Source organism: Sinohyriopsis cumingii, chromosome 5 (assembly GCF_028554795.1).
Source record: "Sinohyriopsis cumingii isolate HCF-2022 chromosome 5, ASM2855479v2, whole genome shotgun sequence".
Taxonomy (NCBI): Eukaryota; Metazoa; Mollusca; class Bivalvia; order Unionida; family Unionidae; genus Sinohyriopsis; species Sinohyriopsis cumingii.
Genome location: NC_142965.1, coordinates 85862186 through 85884114, shown reverse-complemented (window position 1 = coordinate 85884114; position 21929 = coordinate 85862186). Strand labels below are relative to the sequence as shown.

General features: G+C 34.9%; 1 protein-coding gene across 1 annotated transcript in view; it reads left to right on the top strand.

Moving 5' to 3' along the window:
* LOC149799666 (SCO-spondin-like) overlaps nucleotides 1-21929 on the top strand; it is a 123598-nt gene that overhangs the window by 90704 nt on the left and 10965 nt on the right. Inside the window, exons 34-35 of the mRNA XM_089959020.1 lie at nucleotides 1342-1365; nucleotides 13923-13943. Coding sequence (XP_089815146.1) covers nucleotides 1342-1365; nucleotides 13923-13943 — 45 coding nt within the window. The remainder of the gene's footprint in view (nucleotides 1-1341; nucleotides 1366-13922; nucleotides 13944-21929) is intronic.

Genomic DNA, 21929 nt, shown 5'->3' with positions numbered 1-21929 from the left:
TTATGTTGCATCAGTCTTTTTCTGTGGGATACTGGGCGTATAGCTGGTGGAAGGTTTAAATAATGCACAGTCCACTTTATCTTCTTTGACATACCTGTCCCAGCTGGAGGCACCATGCAGATGTAACAATTGCTGATATGATCTGTTGTTTATTTCTCTCCAGATAATTGGCACTGCAAATGGCATAGATTTCCTTTTCATGTACACCCACTGGCGAAGATTTGTTGCATAAGTGTTGCAGCATATATGTGGGGCTCACCTCTCGTCCTGATTTCCAATTTTTCAGCCAAAAAAAGGTGATAGGCTTTCTTAACCATAGTAGTTATACTCTGCTTTATGATGCAAAAATCATTTCACCACAAATATAGCAAAAGTTATCTGTATTGTTTCGCACAAGTACGAGGCCTCTTTGCTCACGTTGGCTAAACAGGCATGTGTCCTTTTGCAAAATCCAACAATACTCTGCATTACTTCTAGAGCTGACATAGTTCAATAGATTGATGTAAGCATATTTATGATTACATCCACAGTGGCTTCTTTGAATAATATGATGCAATTAATATCATATATGACGCAATACCAGATTCATGTTGCATCATTATTTGGATTTGCCTCAAAAGCACGTACTGTTCAAACTCAGTCATATATTTATTCATAGATCCAGTCAAAGACGTATTTAGGTCATGTGTGGCTTGAATCGATTGAGATTCTTTCCCTTTAGAACTCACACATCCTCCGCCATTCCAAAGCCAAAGGTCATATATATATATATATATATATATATATATATATATATATATATATATATATATATATATATATATATATATATTTATATATATAGACCCAGTGTCCTATCTTTAACACTAGAGCCAATCAACAATTTTAAGCATCATTGTCAGCGACCCTGAATTAGTAAAGTTTGACTACATTTATTTCGGAAGCAGTTTGGCTCCAAACCAGTGTATAAATGACGATTACAATGTAAAAGGTATGCATTCAGGTAAATTAAGTCACTAGAATTTGCAAAGTTGCAGCAATACGAATAAATAATCTTGTACATATATCAGATAAGTTTTAAAATTTCGATCTTATTCAAGTGATATTATACATACAATTTATTGTTTTAGTGTTTCTTGGATCCTGAAATGACATTCCGCTAGTCACAGAGAAATGTATGTTACTTATAAATCTTTCAACCTCGTACGTCTTCGTGCAGAAAAGTGAAACTAGTGACAAAACGTATTCCTCTTAAATTTTAAAAATTGTAAATACATTTAATATAGATGAAAATATAACAACAAGCATTGACAAGAAATCCATGTTGTTTTTCATTTTCAGCTCCCACAACAACCACGATTATAGGTGAGAACTCATTTTATATAAACGTCATTTTAAAGACTCGATACTGGAAATAACTTTATACCATTGTACTTTATATTGTAATATATCAAGTCAATAATTTTAGAACAAACATACATGCAGTCACTCTTCCTTTTCCATTGTGTTACTATGAGATGGCAGCAATAATCTTTCCCATTTATTTATTCATCACTACAAGCTGAATTGATTTTTACTTAGATCTCATCTAACGCAATATGCCACAATATACTAAACACTGTATGCAATGTCGATGCAACAGAGGACCATTTGAAACAATACATAATACAATAATTAGTCAGGAAAGTGAGAAAAGCACGGGTGGGACCAATGCCATTTTCTATGTTTAACGTTTTTCACTGGGTTACCTGAACATTAAAATGTTTGAAAAAAATCGTTAGGACACAGCTACATGGTGGTGGTGAGAATTAGAAATTAAATTTCAAAAAAGACTTATTTATAGAAGAATTTATTGATTATAAATCTATGATAAAAATAAATGATCCCTCCACCAAGGACATGAAAGTGTTTCGAAAATCAAGAGTAAAAAGTTCCTGAACAACAGATTATGAAAGAAAACTAATATTTACAAGACCAGCCATGCATCGGCGCATCGTCGAAAGAGACGTGGGGAAGAGTAAAGTCAGTGCGGAATAGACACACGTGCGTAGAATGCACAGTGAGATGTACTTCCGGAAAAACACAAATGGTCGAATTAAGAAAATTGCTTTCAAACATTTATCTTAAATTCCTGGAAAAGGAAATATTTTCTTTATTGTAATTGTAAACCAATTAACACTTACTGGTCAGTCAGAATATAATGACATTTAGAGGACAATAATTGTTTTACACAAAGTACGAAATTACATAAAACTACAATATATTAATTTCAAACTGATTGGCGAGGTGATATTAATAGTTCGTGAACTTAACCTAAAGTCAGGATTGTAAATGTCAGGAGAAAAGGTTTATATGCTTACCGTTTTTAACTGGAAATGTTTTTGTTCGATCCAGTGTTTTCGCAAAACAGTATTTAGGGGAGTAAAGTGTGAATTTATTGTTTTCAAACATAACAAAAATAGTACAACAATTGCAATATATGTAGAACTAAGGGTTACTTTTAATGATGATGACATTGAAAACACAGCAATTAGCATTAATAAGAAGGTGATTAAAACATTGCAGCCTGACGAAATAATACATTATGTATTTGACGCTCGTAAATATGCCAATTTGTACTCAATTAAATGTTTACTACAATAAAGCAGAACACTGTCATTCACTGTCATTCAGGGTCTAACGTAATTGTAGTAGGATCAACATCGGCCAAAGCGACCTCTGACATCTGAAATGGTATATACCTTCAAATGGACTGAACACATGTTTTAGATATGAACGCACATTACATTTTATTGGTGATGGCCCCGTTAGAGTAATCCTACGTACGTCTAAAGACAAGTTATGAGTCATAAAGTATTCTCTGGATGTCTTTATACAGCTTAAAATAACTGAAAAAGAACATCTTTACTATAATTGTGTTGTTTCAGCTATAACTGTTATACCTTTAAAATAACAGTGGAAGCACAAACCATAAAGGTATTAAGAACCACCAAGCAAATATAATTTTGTTTAAAAGTTGACGAAATTACAGAATGTGACAGATGTATGAACAGTACAAGATGAGATTAAATGTGTACGATATATTTGTGTTCAATTACAAAGCAGAGTGACAAAAAGGTACATATACATTTATAGCATGTACATATTAGCATGGCACACAGGGAAACATTGATCAGGCGACAAGAATTCATACACTGTCTTAGAAGTGTACTAAATGACCTTACGGAAGAAATTTGAAAAGGTATTATTAAGAAAATATGAAGATGCTTGCAACAACATTTGAAACAGGTTTAAACATAGAAATCATTGTAACAGAATGAGATAATTTTGAACAAAATTAATATATACTGAATGCCTAATAACATATGATGAACTCGTGAGGACAATTAAACTGCTTCCAAATTTATTTTCAAGAAATAGCACAGCCATGACATCGACAGCAAGTGCACTTACTCGTACTTTTATCATAGATATGCATTTGTTTCTGGATAATCTTCTAACCAGCTACAAACTGAAAGCATCAATACAAAATTCATTCTCTAATAAATCCCATAAGAACAACAACAACCAATTGATTCAGGACAAATTCTTACACTAAGTATATAAAGTAAAATGCAGCAAACCTATAACACTGTGCAGGTACAGAGGTGTTTAATATTTTCATACTATGATGTCGATAGGTGGCAGCACTGTCAAATGAAATCAGAAATAAGATGGTGCAAGCAATGTTGAGCAAAACGTAATTATAAAATGCTAAAGTGGCACAAAGAAAAACTGATACAGGAAATTCAAACCTGAAATGCAAAGTAACAGAGAAGTAACAGTTGTGTAATACCAACGATATTAAAACAGTATTGTGTAATCTCAATGATATTGAAATAGTGTTACAGTGGAGTAAATGGATATGAGAGGAATTGAGGTAACGTTAGAAACTGCACTCGAATAAGCAAAAAACATTAAATAAAGATTAAATATGTCTAGGCAAATAAACTGAACTTCACAATAATGTTTTCAATCTAAATTCTAAATGATCAGGTCAACGGCATAATTTAGTTGATGTGTTGAAATTGGATAAAACTCAACTATTAACAGACTTTATGTTTCAAAACAAGAAAGCACTAGTGCTTACCAACGTACTCCAATTCAGCTTGACTCTCCATACTTCGGCTTGACATAAACACTGAAGGATGTATCGAAAACGTATTTAATGAGATATCTGCTGAAGGAAAAGTCAATCTGCTTCATTCAAGGTGTCGTCATTACATATCTTTCAAATATGTAATATCTGTCAATGATGAATCTATGAATATATGTAAAGCACAGTCTAACATAAATATACGGTTGTTGGATGCCGCACTAGTATGTTTCACAGTTAGTTAAGTCGGATTAGAGATTAGATATTTACTTAACACTCATAACAATGATATTAGAACATCAAATACCATTAAAAGTTAAAGATGCTTAAATCTTTTAATAACGGAATATGCACGCGAAAACAAGTTAACATAATAGGTAAGAACTGTATCATACCTTCGCTTAATTACTAAATTTATTGCAAGTACAAAAACAAAACTGTTTCCGATAAGGATAAATTAATCGGATGCGGAAAAGGTATAACAGGTCAAAAGAATTGTTTCTTTTCACTATTTAATTTATGATGAACAATGTAAACTAAGTAAGGTAATTACAATATGTTGGAAGTCCTTTTCATTTCTGCGGGAAAACCGTGGACTCACAAATAGATACATAACAAGATAAAATCAAGGTAATGAGTCTTATGCAGTACGTATTATGTGCACAAAACAAAACATATATTATGAAGTCTTTTTCCACTTTTAAATAAACTTTTAAAATATTGTTTGAGAAATTGAAACTAAGATAAATATCTTACAATTAGATGAAAATATTATTTTATTTTTTCAACAATAGATTCAAACGTGAAATTTGGATTATGCATTTAGTGGTGCCTCTTTCCTTTTGGTACCGATATACATGGTCACAAACATGGTTGGTGTTATTGAATAAGGAATCAATTATCAGCATTATAAAGATGTGTTTATACTTGAATTAAACCATACCATTAGTATAGATGGATCAAAGAAATATATTGCTAATGTGATAATTAATATGTGACAGTACGATTAGAACAATTGTCTTATGCAAACTTAATACAAAGTTTGAGTGAATGTTAATAATCATGTATTCTCACCCCCTCTACTACACATTTTACAATAGCCAAATGGATTATTTAAATCAACTCTTGGTGCACCTTTGTTTTAAACAGTTGATTCAAGCTTTCCATTACATGGTAATTGTTCCTTAAGTTTTGGATTGTGTGTACGTATTTTCCCGAACATATGTGGTCAAATGTTATATAATCTAACTACTTGGGCCTATTTTGTGTTCGCATTTTCCAGTTCTTCTTGAAATGCACTACTATGCTTGATTTTGTGTGGTTATTTCAGAATTCATGTTTTGCTGATGTCTTGTTTAGCTCTTTAATCTGTTTTGCATACATTTCAGGGTGCATAGATTTCTTTTCAAAATTGACAACCTCTACGGCAGCCACATGACTCCTTGTTACTTCTTTCTCTTGTTTCAATGTTTTCTCTTCTTTTAATTGCTTGCATTAACCTGGTCTTAAATTATATTCGCTTTTGGATCTAACGACACATTGCAATATGGTATATGTATCTGTTTTCTCGCATAGCTGTACTTGTTTTCTTTCTACAAGCATGTTCGAACGAATATTTAGATTCCGTCTTATCGTGACGTTCCGACTTGTATGTAACGCTTTGTTTTGTCCATCATAATATTTCTTACAATTCACTTCAGTCTTATCTACTATAGCGCTAGATGCATGCATTTATTTATGTTACATTCTCTTAAAATTGTTAGATTGTCTCACCACGTGGATTTCCGGTAATGAGGTTTGTCATTATGTCTTATTTAATTCCAGTTCGTGCTGGGCTTCATCCGCGTCAGACTATTTCTTATTAGGATGTTAGCATTTAGTACAATTTTTATAATAATCTAACACTGTAATTGATTAAAAGACCGTACATAATGTATTGATTGTAAACACGAGCAAAATAATTAATTACCGTAACGTGACCAGATTTATTGTGTCAATCGACATTATTCGGAAATCAGAAATGCTCTGATCGCTTTGCTACTGAGCCTTCAATCATTTTATTACAGGAGGCTCATTCTATCGCACAGTGAATCTGGTGAGGCTGGAAGAAACGAGAATATACCTTTTTTAAGATCATATAAGAGCCGACGCGTCTTTATACAATTTCATAATGAAAGAGTTTGCTATTGTGAGTGATTCTATGGTTTTCTACTGGTTTTCTGAAGGCATTTGATCATGTTTTATTTGTTTTCAATGGCTGTTATATCCCTTGTGTAGCTGAACATGATACAACGTGAACAATGCCAAAATCATCTTGACTAGCTTGTTTGGGCTTCGTGGAGTTTGTTAACCTTCAAAAAAAGTAAATTGATAAAATTACATTTTATGTTTATCAATTGATCTGACATTTTCCAGTTGTGTGCCTCTTGAGATCTTGAATTTGTATTTGTATACATTGTACATACTTCTGTTCTGATTCTTCCATTTTCATATTGCTATCTCGAGGATGTCATTGGAATATATTTACAGTACCTGCTAATTCCCTGAAGCTTAGTTATGTCCTTTTCTTTTTTAACTATTGAACACTTGGAGAAATTCATTCCTTTATTTAAGCAGTTGCAATTCAAATTATTTTATATACCTTTCAAATTATTTTACCTACTGGTTGCGAAGAAAAAAAAAACGGAGTAGCCATGGGTTCAAAAGTATCTAAGGTTGAAAAGTCACAAGTAAATGTTATTTTTAAAACACCTAACAAACCACTTAAGAAAGTTGAATATGGTACGAAATGTGTACTAATTTGGATTGAAAATCAAAGATAAACATTGGAAAGAAGAAGAAAATGAGTCGTAAAATTCTTTAGATGCTGATATCACACCAAGTGAAAGAAAGCACGATGTTGGAACATATTTTCATTTTAGAAGCTTAAAACAAACATTGTGCTATAGGCATACGTACAAAGCATGTTGGGGCCCCGAGCGGCCGAGTGGTCTAAAGCGCTCTCCGTTACGGATCACTACCATCTCACCTCTGTCTGCGAAGGTTCGAGTCTCGGATTCGGCTAATGTGGGTATGTGAGAAAGCTTGCCAGTAGCTTCTCGTGGGTCGGTGGTTCTTTCCGGGGTTTTCCCGGGTTCTTCCTCCACCATTAATACGGGCCGCCATGTACAGCCTATCGTGTGCTAAAAAATGGCGTTAAACCCTACAACAACAACAACAACAAAGCCTGTTTGCATTGACACGGTTTGCTGTTTTTAAATTTATATTATACAAATGGAGAATTATATCACAATCGATCCAAGACTGCAAGAACAGAGTCTCGTACTATATAATAAAGAAAACTTTTCGACCAATCTAATTAACTAACTAGCTGTTAAATTCTCTGTATCAGAGAATGGGTTTTATTTATTTTATCACAAACTTACGAATGAACAAAACCGCTACATGAACGATGGGACTGAAGCTACAATTGCTATATGCAGCGTCTGGCTTTACCATGCTTGAAATGCACATGCATTAGGTAGAAAATAAATGTCTTCAAGTGGTGACAAGAAATAGTATATAGGTTTTAAAACGTTAGAAGTATTCCGATAAAACATTAGGCAGTGTGCATAACTACTAAAATGCTGTTAAGATATATTAACCTAATAACTATATAATGAATTTGATAATGTTTGTTGAGTCTTAATACACACACACAGATATATATATATATATATATATATATATATATATATATATATATATATATATATATATATATATATATATATATACTGCTACATGTAACAATTTCCAAAACTGTTTTATATAAATGAGAAATGGCTGTAGTATGGGGTATTTAGTTACTACGATCTAAGATGTTACCGGAAGTAGCTATATATACAAATCGTGCTGATATAAAAGAATTGCACATTATATCTGATGTGAAAATTACACAGGAATACAATTAAAGACTGTTAAATCAAAATAGAAAAACAGAAAAGCAATCCAGAACGAAAGGTTGAAAGGTCAGTCTTTATTAATATAGTATTTAAACAGCCCGATGGATGTATTCGTTATATATGATTCTTCTTCACTGGCATAGTGTTGAAACAACCTGGTATATATATTTTTTATATAAGTATCTCCTGGCATTAACGTATATGTTCACCCAGAAATAATCTGAAACTTTGTAAATCAAGAATACCTGACCTTAATGATTTCCATCAACCTTCTAACGATGAATTAAACTACAAGTCCATTCTTGTTACACTTGTGATTGGTATTAGTTTGTTCATTGCTTACACGTTTTCATGAAGTCTCCAGTGAGTCTTTGTGTTTTGCTTTCTCAGCACAATAAATAACACGTGAACAGCATAGATACATACATACGAAATATAAAAGAATCTATGCGAGAAAGTTAATGATCTCTTTCATGTATCTTCCATATAAAGGAGATGTTTTTGAAACTCTCAGGTGCAGCATAAACATATTGTCATTGTGTTTCCCTTTGTACTATACGTTAATGCTATAACCAAAGTGTGCCAAACGAAAAATACATACCTTTGCATCAGACGATGTGTTTCCGTTGCCAGCCATCCCGTTCGTGGCGACACACAAACAATGCTATTTTGATCCATTTAGTGTTGAACACCTCGACATTGTATAACCTGAGGAAATTTAGTTCTTTGTGACTTTAATTGTGATCGATTCAACAATCTGTATTCTTGTGAATTTAAATTACTTTTATCACATATGTTATCAATCAGCTACCTCTGAAAATCTCAAAACTAACTTGGAAATAATTTATCTTTAGCTAATGAATAGTCTTTGAAATGATACGTCCAAATCTATTTATATGTTTCCAAAATACTCAACTGGTGTGCCAAAGAAATATTTGTCTGCTCGCCTATTGGTTCATCAGCTGTCCACCCAAAGTTTTTCTTTTTACAAAAATCTTTACTCATGGCCTTTCATACAAACTTTTAATATGTATGTACACAATTAATGACTTGGACATTATTTTATTCGCAATTTATTCGTAACTTCTGACTTTGATGGTTCGCAACCATCAGCGTTCTTAGTATCGAAAGTGTATCATTTCTTATTAGTTCCTGTTTGTTTGAGTTGCTTATGCGCTTTGCACTGGCACATCTCAGCGGCATCTTCATATTGCTGCATCTTATTGTATCACAATCATCATAAACTTCTTAAAGCCAATTGCAAATGTATGTTCTGTCCCATATATCTCCAGAGTTGCTTGAAGGGTAGTCATAATGCTCAATTATAGTGAGAAAACTAGTTTGTAATTTTTATTAACACGTTCTTGTCGTTCTTCAAAATTACACGTGACATCAACCTATCCTTGATCCCATATTATTAATATAGGTCATTCAGGGTTTGAAAGTTGATATATTCCATGACGTCTATAGCGTATAAGTAATTGTCATCTGTTTTAATAATCGTGTTAGGAGTATATCATTCATATTACTAGTATAATTAGTTAAATGTCTTTTCTGATATGTTAAATGCATACAGGCATCTGCTAGTGCTTCGGCGTTCTATTGATCGTGCATCACTTCATTTGTTAATATGATATCATATTAATTGTCCCATGAAAGTTGTCCATCAATCTGATTGCTCGTTTGAGTCGTTTTGATTTTCCTTCTTTTCTCACCCAGTCATCCTGAAAATATTGCTAAATGATATGTATTTCTCGTTGTTGTCTGGTATGACTGTTACCTCTTTATTTACAAACATTTTGTTTTCTTGCCAAATGACAAATCGTAATAAGTTATTGTGTTTTCCAAGCCTCCGTCACTTTGTTGGTACCTATTTGTTTTCCGCATTATAACTCAAAGTGTCCACATCTTGGTTGTGGATGTCTTTCAATTGGTAAAGGAAGAACCCTACCTATTTCAGCGTTTAATAGTCAAAGATCAACATAACCGTTATAATAAAGAATGTTTAGCTCACCATCTTTAGCGAACAAACATTTGTGCGTGGCTAGCACAAAAAAGTAAGGAATAATCCCATGAAATTTAGGTCAATTGAAAAAGGACAAATATACTGTGGCTGAATAAAGAATATTTTTTCGCACGAAAACTACAGTTATCTACCATCAACACTTACCAAACTTAGCACCACACTTGCACTTGAAATATGGCTGACTGTTGTCCATTGTAAGTTAAAAGAGTCAAAAGACAAGACTACTGTGATCAAAGGGAGAACAATGATGCCAGCGTAATAATATTAGTTCTGCCTCTTAGATCTAGACCACATTTTGGTGATAGATTGAACATAGGATAAGGGGGAAATTATGCGGACTCGACATGTCCGCATGCTGTGTTCTATACACCTTAGCCACATGTATGAAATCTCGTACGACGATGCTTTTGAAATCACAATAAATAGCATAAATAATTAACTAATGTTGGTAGTTTTACAATTTACAATGAGCATTCTAAAATCAGTATATCCCTGGAGTTATGTATGTAGTTACGCAGGCTATAATGTTCTGATAACTTTTCTCGTGTAACTAAAATATGTAGACATATTTACTGAGCTTTGTCTACATATTAAGATACATAATCCCCTCTATCGCTACATATTTATCAATTCACCATTATGTCAACATGGATCCCTAAGTCCGTATTTTTACAACTATTCATTCTTTTTTCTCAAAATATAATACATCAAAAACAGCAAATTACCAACTTAAAATTTATTTCTCCTGAATTTCAGGCTTTCAGTTCTTCATCTCTGTTGTTTATAACTATACTGACATAAATGTGTTGCTTGTTATAAGGTTAAATCTACTGAAATATGGGACATTCACTTTCAGTTTAAATCAATGAGAAAGTATAAATTGTTTCTGTTTTATATTTTAACAAACAGCATACACCAAATAGCAATATCAGTAGTTAGTCCGTTACTCTTCACTCTTAATCTCATGTATTGTGCGGGTGTAATCTGACATTCTTCATTTCCAAATAACCACTCAATTTGATAATTTATTGGACACATTTAGAATTAGGCTGTAGGAAAGTGAAACAATTAACCATGAAAATTATTCGTCAGAGAAAAATATTTAATTGAGTTCTGACTTATGACGGGACTTTCGGTTCTGCGGAACATTATATTATATTTGGTCTGTCTAAAATGACCTTTCGCATTCTTTGTAACCCAATGGTTGTTCGGTCGAAGGGCCAGTCTCAGGAGGAGAGTGGCGCACTCATACTGAATACCCTAAGTTTGTAGGTAAGATCAAAGATGATATGAACATTATAAATATTGATTGGTGAGTTTATTATATCACAACCTATTTACTATCTCCATTTGCTTCATCTCTTTTATTTCTGGCTTAAAATTTTCAATAGAAAAGGTTTATTATTTCTTTCTGCACCGAGCAAGACATATAAGCAAACCCTATTAAAACGTATGGCTGGAAAATGTCAAAACAATTTAGACAGATCTGGATTCACAAGTTATGATTCTCAAAACACCACGTAGTCACTCATAAAATTCAGCAATTTCAGTATTACGTTTAATCATATTATATATTGTTTCCGGACTGCTGTCAGTCTTCGCTAAAGTTCTTATGCGTTTCTGGAATTAAGCACTACTGATAGTCGAGGTCGACAGTTTGTCATTTTTCGGATTTTGTTTTCCTCTGTCTCTGCTAAATTCAATGACAGTTCGGAAACAGTACATTTAGTCTAGGCAATTATAATCTAACGTTCTGTTGATTTTTTGGTCTCTGGTAAAGCCATGATAGTTCGGGTGGTTAGTGTTATCCTCAACTTAGTCATGTCATTATACTTTTAAAACAATGTATTGGTATCTTCGAGTCTTCCCTTAATTGTTGGGTAGTAGATGCAGTAGATGAGTAGATATTGGTTACTGTACAGAGAGTGTTTGTAATATAGTATGGGGTGATGGCCAGTAGATTATTGGATTTTTGTCACAACACAAGGAGTGTTTGATATTATATGGGGTGCTAGATTGTATCAAACTATTTTAGTCTTACATTTTCCCTTGTCCACGTAAACATTTGACCATTAGCCTCTATAAAATTGTAACCCGGGTCATATACAAATTTTGACCACATAAACAGTTTAATCATAACAACAGTGTGAACCCATCATACAATCATAATATTAAACATATAAACAATTTTAGCACAGGATTTCTCGTATGAACCCCGTCAATATTTTGAACCCACAATACCTTCCCAAAATTGGATGCGGGACGTCACGGGTTCAAACTGCCGAACGAGTCATAAAATGGTTCTAACAGCTGCCTTGCTTGGCGCGCAGCTTTAAGAGGTTCGTGTTGCTGAAATGTTGATACATATATGCGGCATGATGCCCCATTGATAGACATAATTGTACACTGCTACACTGCATACATCGAGGCGACATTATTAAATTTTTTAAAGCTACGCTAAAAATCTAAATCACACACACACACACACCGTCCCAGTTTTGAACAAATGGGCGATTTAAATTTAGGATATCCCGTACGTACCTACAAAGGGACACATTCAGGTCAACTCTAAAAATGTTACCATGTAACTGCATATGAGGTCAGCAACTTCTAACAATGTTACCATTTACCCGAAATGTTAAACTTATAGAGGCTTTAAGCATTGGATTTGCCTTGTATCCCCATGTGCCGCCTAATTTACATCAATGGTCTAATATAATTCCCATATAGGCCCGGAGTGCCACATACAATTACTACCGTGCTCAGTACATTATACGCTTACATCATTTTAATAGTCTCCCTGTGTAGATAACTGAACTGTTTCGCTTCAAACAACTTTCTTTTTTCAGTTAGAGTCGGCGCGACCTTTTCACCATAATATAAACAGGGTTCTTACTAATCCCAGATGCAATCTATTCACAAAGTGTTATAAATGTAGATGATGTAGAACTAGAGCTATCATCCACAACCTCTTTCTATTCGATCGGTCAAAGCATCCATTACCATTGAAATGTTGACCCAAATCGATAAAGTTCTTTCTTAGTTCTAGTGCGAGCCATCCACAATTTTTGATAACCGTAGATAATGGAAAACACATGTTATAAATGCAAACATAACTGGTGACAGAAAGACAGAAAGAAGTACGGACAGATGCCATTATAATGCAACACTCTCAGCGGTATGGTGGGTCTACAAATATCGCTCAAACTTTCACGCCTATAGCTACCAGTCAATGCCAACCCTATTCGGTTTGCTGTTTGTGTCATTTCTAAAGGCACAGAGCCCCATGTCCCCGTCATCATATAGCCAATAATGTTTAACAAGTGCTTAAAAACCAAAAAGGTAAATCAAACAAACTAATATTGTTTCCGTCCCCCTTATTCGATGTTATCCTAATTTCTCGAAGCCTATATTATGAGAATTAAGTAAGGCAGAGACAATGGTATCAGTGGTTAATTTTGTTTTAATCCGTGTTATAGCCAGTATCTCTAACAGCTGCATTTTACGGTCTCAAATTATAGGCATTTCAACGGTAAATGTTACTCTAAGATACAAAAATACAACATAATCTTGTATCACAAGAGTTTTAAATAGTAACTGCAGAGTGTGAAGATCTGTTTCATCCATAATCCCAAATTGCCGCTGTTCAGGTTGGAAAAGAACACTACTTAACTTTGCTTAATTCGTTTAAATCCGATTGTGGAATATCAGACTAAAATCAGTTGTGCTTGAATATAGGTATGAACGTTTCTGATGTTTCATACTGCTCACATGGATTAATTATTGTTATTATATTGCTTGTTTATTTCATTTGCAGAATCTACAACAACAGCTTTGCGTAAGTATACACCTATTAAATGTTATACACTATATTTTGCTACCTAAATATCCATTCAGCTTACGGTCAACGACTAAGCTAATACACCCCGCAATCTCTCGTACGACAATTATTCATTTTACTAAAATTAATCAAAATAAATATTTACCCGAAACAAAGATGTATTCATGCTTTTAAGTTTTCTTCCGATTTAAAATATAAAGATGCTGGCGTATCAGAAAGCTTTGTATTAAGTTTCATTTCTAAGGCGAGGTAAACTTAGACACTGTTATTCGCTTCTATCTTTGTATTCATGGCAATGTATCAATGGCCATGTCTATATTGTGATGTTTGCTGATGACACCCTATCTAGAGTATAATTCTAAGAAGACGAATATAATTATTGGCGAAAATTATTGTTAGAGGCAAGGTCATTGCATATAATTATTTGACATCATCCTTAAGGTAAGTGTTTTGCTTTTACAAATCATTACTTTAATTGAAGATTGTCTAACGACGGCATCTTTATCCTCTTATAGATATTCAATGGATATTCTCACTTTATTTTGTATAATTGAGACTGGCTTTGGGTATAAGGGGTTCACTGATCACATGATGGATCAAGGCTTTGCTGGACGCTGTATACTTCAAAAACTCCGTTACATACAGGCACTTTCATTTTGAATACTTTAGGACACAACATAAAACACTTTGACTTCTCCAGTGTTAAGCGCAGAATGACGACTACTCTTTCTCAATACATCAATATTAAGTCTTAGAAAGACGCAAAACAGATGCCCGGATGTGGGTCAATCCACTGGAGAAACATAATTTATACATGTCATTTATCACCTACTCCAAGTAAGTCCTCGATTTTGCCTTCTGAATTTACTGTGAGAAACAATTTTAAAACAATTAAAAAGTTGTCAACTCTTACTGATTCTGAATCAAGGTCAAGAACTATATCAGCATTAGGTACAAATTTTCCTTTATTAGTGTTTACGAAAAACAGTCAAGTCAAACTGAACTGAATTTCTGAAAAATTAATTTCTCGAAATGTCAACTCCAGTAAATAAAGTTAAATTACAACAGCATGTAACGGAATAAAAAATTAAAACTATCAAACAAAGAATTAAATTAAATCAAATATACATAACAACTCATTTATTCTGCTGCCTAAGTACCCATTAACTTTACTGTTACTAAATTAGCTAATACGTCCCCTAATCAACCTTTCGTCAGCTTTACATTTTACTTAAGTTAATGGATAGAAATATGCAAATAACGACTCGAAGCAAAGATTTATTCACGTTTTTAATTATTTGCCGTTTTAGAGTAATACAAATGCCGTCACATGCAAGCACTTTATCTTAGGTTTGATTTACTCTGGATCGGTAAATTGAAACAATCTTAGACAGGGTGTGGTTTTAAGGGATTCTCTTATGAAATAATAATCAAGGGAGGTTTTCGACGACGTTGTATACTCCAAGCCATTGGGAAAAAGAGTTTATAAAGGCACATTGACTTTGAATACCCTTTGAAAGGTATATTCTAAGGACTTCTTTGATGTTAATCAAGGGATTAATGTATTTATTGGTTGCTTATCCACTTTTATCACATCTTTTCATTTTTGTCTTTTTTTGCCTGGTGAAGAGACCTCGGCTATTAATGTTTAACTCGTGCGAGACATATAAAAAGGAATCCTTATCCAGAATTTTGGTTGAACAATACAAGTCTGTTTGAGACTGACTCTGAAGATAGTCTAGTGTCAGAAAATGTATGGTCCCACTTATTTATGCTTGTGGGCATCTGAATTTTTGTTTAAGCTTTTTCGTGTGCCATTTTACTGATGCACAAAGGAAAGTTATTAGGAGACCAAAAATAAACTTAAAATAGATCGATACAGCATTTCCTCTAGAATTCATTACGTGCTTGTGGATGTTATAAAAAATTATTTTACTCTTCATCTTGTTCCAAGACTGTGATCATGTTCCACATATTTAACTAATTCTTCTTTCTGCTACTGATAAGCTCCAGCTGTACTATCAACACATTATAAGTACCCATCTACACAATTTAGTGTGCCACGAGCCTAATAATTGTCCCGTAATGATTTAAAATTCAGCCCCGAGAACCTCTCCCTCTCCCTCTCTCTCTCTCTCTCTTTCTCTCTCTCTCACTTTCTCTCTCTTGCTCTTTCTCTCTCTCTCTCTCTCTCTCTCTCTCTCTCGCTTGCTCGTTAAGTTTTTACTTATATATCCTTCTTGCGACTAGCCACTATTCAGCTAGTCACGTATCAACCTGTCTGTGTCTCGATTCCACAGTGTCTTAATTCGCGTTATCGCTTTAAGAACAAAACAAATTTTGTCATTTCTTCCTGGCCCTCTTCCTGTCTCTTGAAAAGATTTTTTGCATTAAATTAAAGTGTCTGAAAAACAAGACACAACGGCGCTAAAATTGTATAATCATATTCATGTTCAAGGTTAATTGTCTTTCATATTTACAGTACATTTGTATAAAATCCGTCGTTTAAAAGCATACCAGATTTATTCAGATCTGCTTTTGTCACGTCACTAACAAATCAAAGACAAAATATTTAAGAAATAAAATAGAAATGTTGTATATAATAATTGGCTGAGTGATTGGTACATAAGATTTCTTATGGATTCTTATATTTCAAATGCGGATACTGGTTGCTATTAATAGAAAAGATTGTTTCCGTGTCTTACAGTGCTGATCTCTTTCAGTAATGTCTTCAAATATCCGACTTCGCCGGTGGCCTAATGGTTAGAGCGTCCGCTACTAATGCGGGTGGTCGTGGGTTCGATCCCCGGCCGAGTCATACCAAAGACTTACAAAACTGGTACTAACAGCTTCCTCAAAGGTTTGTGTTAGGACTGATCGGCCTGGTGTCAGGATAATGTGACTGGGTGGGACATCATGCTATAAGTCTGCGGCATAATTACCCGGTGCTACGCATCACTATAAGCTGCCACCCTGCAGACATCATAGCGATATGACTGAACAATTGTTAAAGCTACGTTAAAAACCTAAATCACACGCGCACACACACACACACACACACACACACACACATGTCCGATGTCCTTGTCGGAAACAAAAAGATATGCCTTCTGCATTGTTATATAAATGGTTTTGCATGGTCAGTGTGTTTTGATTGTTAATTGTTTTAATAAAAGTTAATTAAAATCTTTAAGTGGTCGCATTCATGTCTAATTTATGTTTAGTTTCATCCTACCTGAACATGTTTCCTACGATATGTGAAGCAGCTATAAGAATTCAATTTTTCTTCAAGAATCTAATTTAGACCTAATGTATCCATAAGTAATTGGAATGTAAGAATCCTTTATGATCCATATGTTAGGATAAGAATGTCAACAGCCTACAATTAACACTGTCCTTTGCTAAAGTAAAACGTTTTGCCAATTTCGTATTTCATATGAATGTTTTTTCAGGGTAACATTTATCATACAAAAAAAATAATCTTGTCAGTAATATGTTATATCGATGATCTTGAGGGTGATAATGCATTTTACATAAATTCTAACATTTATCATTATTGCTAGCCCACACTCGTAAATCAGTATTGTTACCTTGGAACTGTTTTTGTCTTATCAGTCAATATACCCAGTTTTATTTACAAGTGATCATGTTTGATTTTGGTTCGTACCTGAAATCTATATTTTTTGTTTTTGTACATGCAAGCATGTTTCATGTCCGTCTATATATAAAACGACGGACTGCCTGAACAAATACGTGTTCCCTTGACTGTAATAAATCGAGTTCAACGTACAAAAGTCCCTTTGGGAAATCTATCCGTGCTGATGTTTTGAAGCTGGTCCATGTACAACCACAGATTGTGAATGTCGGTGCAATATAATGAGTGGCGACGGGAAAGCTAAGCTGAATTTCTTCAGAGAGTTATTGATGGCCGTTTAACTGCCAAGAGACTTCAATCATTTATATGTTGTCAATATCATTTTTCACCATGTCTGGTCATTGGTTCTCGCTGCAATTTGAAATACCACAAACACGTGTTTTGGTGCAGTAAGGTCATGCTGGGTACATATTTGCCAGGCAAACTGTCTCACAGTAGCAGTAGGTTGGTGTGCGTCTGTGGTTTGTGGGAGAAACGTTAAGGTTGTATTTGTTCCCGACTGCATAAACGACAACAATTGTGACTCTGCACTTAGTACATGGGATACTACAGGTATTTACAATGTTAATGTATCTAACACAACCTTGCCATCAGCAGCAGTATCAGTACGGCAATTACAAAGTGGTCGTGTGTTTAGCGCCAAATATGAAATTGCGGATATCTCTGCAATCCCAAGGATGTTACTGACGGAAATTGCGCACAAAATCTTGGGTGAATAACCAATAAGTTGTGATCGGAGCTGTGCAAAACCAAAGTCAAAATTTGCGTTGGAACCACACACCAAAGAGCGGCGGCAACAGGACCGGACTCCATAGCGGCACGTTGTGTGTTCACAAAGAATCCAGCACAATCTCGTTTACTTCCATCCACTAGCACAGGCGCTCCCATGTCAAGTCCTGGATAAAACATTCATTTGAACTAAGTCATGGTTTGTAGATTATTGATTTTCTAATAATGTGCAAAACCAATCACCATGACCAGATTTGCAATATCAGAACCTGTAATGACTGTGGAGAGCTTCATTAATGATTTTACTCACTGCAGGCGGCATTGATTTGGTGCTAGTTTTAGTAACGGCTGTACTCGGTGTTTACGTTACTTTGCCGCCCGCGAGCCCAGTAGTTTTAATCGATCCACAGCCGCACTTTTAACACCATCTATGACCCGCGTGGCCCTTTGCTCTGCGATGGGAAAGAGCTTTGAGTTATTTTTGTGCACTCGCAAATTATCCACGAAGAATGTTACCGAGCCCACGTGCATAATAGATCATCTACAGAGGTTTTATCGCATTAACTATGAGAATGGGCTTCACACGTATACGCAATATTGGCACTGTTATTATATGTCAAGTCGGTCTCCAATATACAGTTGTATCTTCAGTATTCACTCCGCAGTACGCTTGCTTGCCAATCTTGATTCACAAGGGAACAACGAATATGAGTCAGCCAGTTTGTATGGCATGGCAGATACACAAGTGTTTAAGGTAGAATCGAGATCAAATCACCTGGTTTCACTCTCGGTGAAAACCCAAACAAATTATACCTCTATACAACAATGCCCGTCCCGACCTGCTTCCATAACTGCCACTGATGGCGTAACACGTCGAATAAAATTGTGTTGTTAAGGTAATGCTGATAACTTCAGGCTCGATATCATATCCATCCCCTTTAGGTCCTGAACGCAAAATGTACAAGCTTTCGGGAATAGCTTCGAGCCAACCAAGCACAATTGTCAACACTGTCTGCTCAATGTTAACTAGACATTGTGACAGTTCAATGGCAATAACAGAGCTGAGCGTGTTCTCGTGTTTTCGAAATAGAAATTATGGAGTCCAACCTCGTCATTGATTAAGATACTATCGTACACCCCAGACGGAAGTTTTAGAGTGTACCACATGGTACCATTATCTGGTGAAAGCACAAATGAATTATTCGCGGGCAGAAATCCAAACTGCTGTGATCGGATATTAGACCAACTGTAATACACTAGCAACGATCTTAAGATGCCTCATGATCTTTCCCTTTTATATATTTTTGTTTCTACGTACCGCGGATCACACGTTTTGGTTGAGATGCATATGTTTGAGCTGAATATACATCTGCCTCGGTTTTTAAAGTAAATACTGGTGAATCTGAATATTCTACTGTTATGGTAGATGTATAGACTTGCTGTTTTGTTCAGGAGATTCGTGGAATATTGTATCGCTTTAGCTGCCACAATACTTTTCCAGCTGTCATCAAATCGAGTATATTATTATAAAAATTAAACACCATTAAACAGTTGTATTAGCCTCAGTAAATTCCATGTATGCCCACTTAAACGAAACCTTTTTTTATGGCCTTTGATGGTTGTTTGATCAATAAATCTCTCGGGGGGAGGCGGGTCTTTTAAAGACTTGCACGGAAGGGGTCTATGTTGATTTACTGGCGACCTTCTTTATTAAAATTTTGTTCGGGGTTATGTATCATCGACCAGTATCCAAAACAGTGGTGGCGAAAGCGATTCTTCAGGTTCTGCGACGTCTTTGATTTCAGCCGGCATCAACCGTGTAATAACCTCAGCAATCGTTTTTGTCATTTTTTATGGCCTTGGTACGCTTAGCGATCTGACGAACGGGTCCCGGTGCTTCTTATGTTCCTGTGAGCGATTCTACTGTGGTCTTTGTGGCCTTTTAAATATCCTCCACACGTTCGGCAGTTTCTTTCTTGAGATTCTATTCGTTTCGAAAATGTATGCTGCCCTTGGTACCTTCCATAAATTCCTTTATTATATTCTGCGAATCGATAGCCTCACTGCCACTCATCATTTATATATAATCAGCCACTGACAACATCTTTAACATACTAATATTTCACGATTCGACTATATTTTCCTCTGTACATATACCTTTGAAGAAAAAAACAATACACAGGAGAAACTGACATAGGCACAATAATAAATAAAAAATAAAGGTGCTAGATAGGCCACGTCGTGTGTGTTTATTGATCACTACTATAGACACAACTAGGAATGTACTAAATAGGCTTGGCAGCGTGTGTTTATTGTTCGCTACCATTGATATGCCTGTTTGCTTGACTGGCAGTAATATCAACTCCCTCTCTCTCTCTCTCTCTCTCTCTCTGTGCGATATTTTCCTTTCCACAATCACTGCAGACTAGAGCAGTACGTAAATGCTGCTTGACCTTATTCGATATCAAATGAGAAAACGGACAGCCGTACGAGACACTAACGCCCATGACTGACACACTCGCATCATGTGCGTGTTTACACTTCTAGTATCCCCTTGTCAAAAAAGTAACCAATCATATATGGGTTACGTGTGGGATAGCTTGTCATCGGGCTAAAAGGCACAGCGGGTGTCCGGGGACCCATAGGTTATCGAATGAGGCTAAAACCGTATTTCAGTACTACTGCCTCAGTTACATCCACTTAGGAAGAAAATGTTAATCTCTCACACTTTCAGATTCGGAATTAAGTATTTCCAAAAATTAATCTGCATGCATACCTTTCTTTTCTCTCTTTCTAGCTGCTACACTAGCTACCTTCCCAGCTAATTATCATTTACATATGGACTTATCGGTTTCTCAGTTCGAACGTATCTGATGTTATATCTTTGGTTTCCCCTGGAACACATGTGCTTTTTACTACTTTCTAATCCTCGTTGAGATAAAAGTAACGAGTTTGTTAGGTCTCCGCTCTCGATTTTTTTCTTTATTTTCTTTATCATCATCCAGTTATTGTTTCTCGAAATAGAACATACCTAAAGAGCACATCATCATATTCGGTTTCAAACATTATTCTGTCATTCTTCCTATCCATTCGTTTCATGCTATGAAAGAAGACATGCAATACCTACTGAAATAGCATTGTGTCATACCATCAATATACTGTGAATGTTAAAAGAAAACTTTCGTAACGAAATTACCCGTAAGGTAATGGGTAATCCGAACATAAGAATTCTTAAGGAAAGGTTACTGATTCGATTTTTATTTGCATCGCTAAGTTTGATTCGGTAGCAGACATTTGTGAAGATATTTGAAACAATAATACCAAAATACCTCTGTCATTACTGAAAGTAAGAAACGTTCTACATGTGGCTGCTTATGTCTGAATAGTTTACAGAGCATGTGCGTATTGATTGTTTATTGATTTTATGCGTCATGGAACTGCAACAGTTCAGTAACTTTTAAGATGCTTTTCGTGTATCCTAGTTTGTTTGATTATTTTCACCTTGTCCGAAAATAACTTGTATCTCTTGGAATTGTTGCTTTCTAAATATTTATACATGTGCAGAGTACTTTATGGTATTATCTAAAGCCTCAAAATCG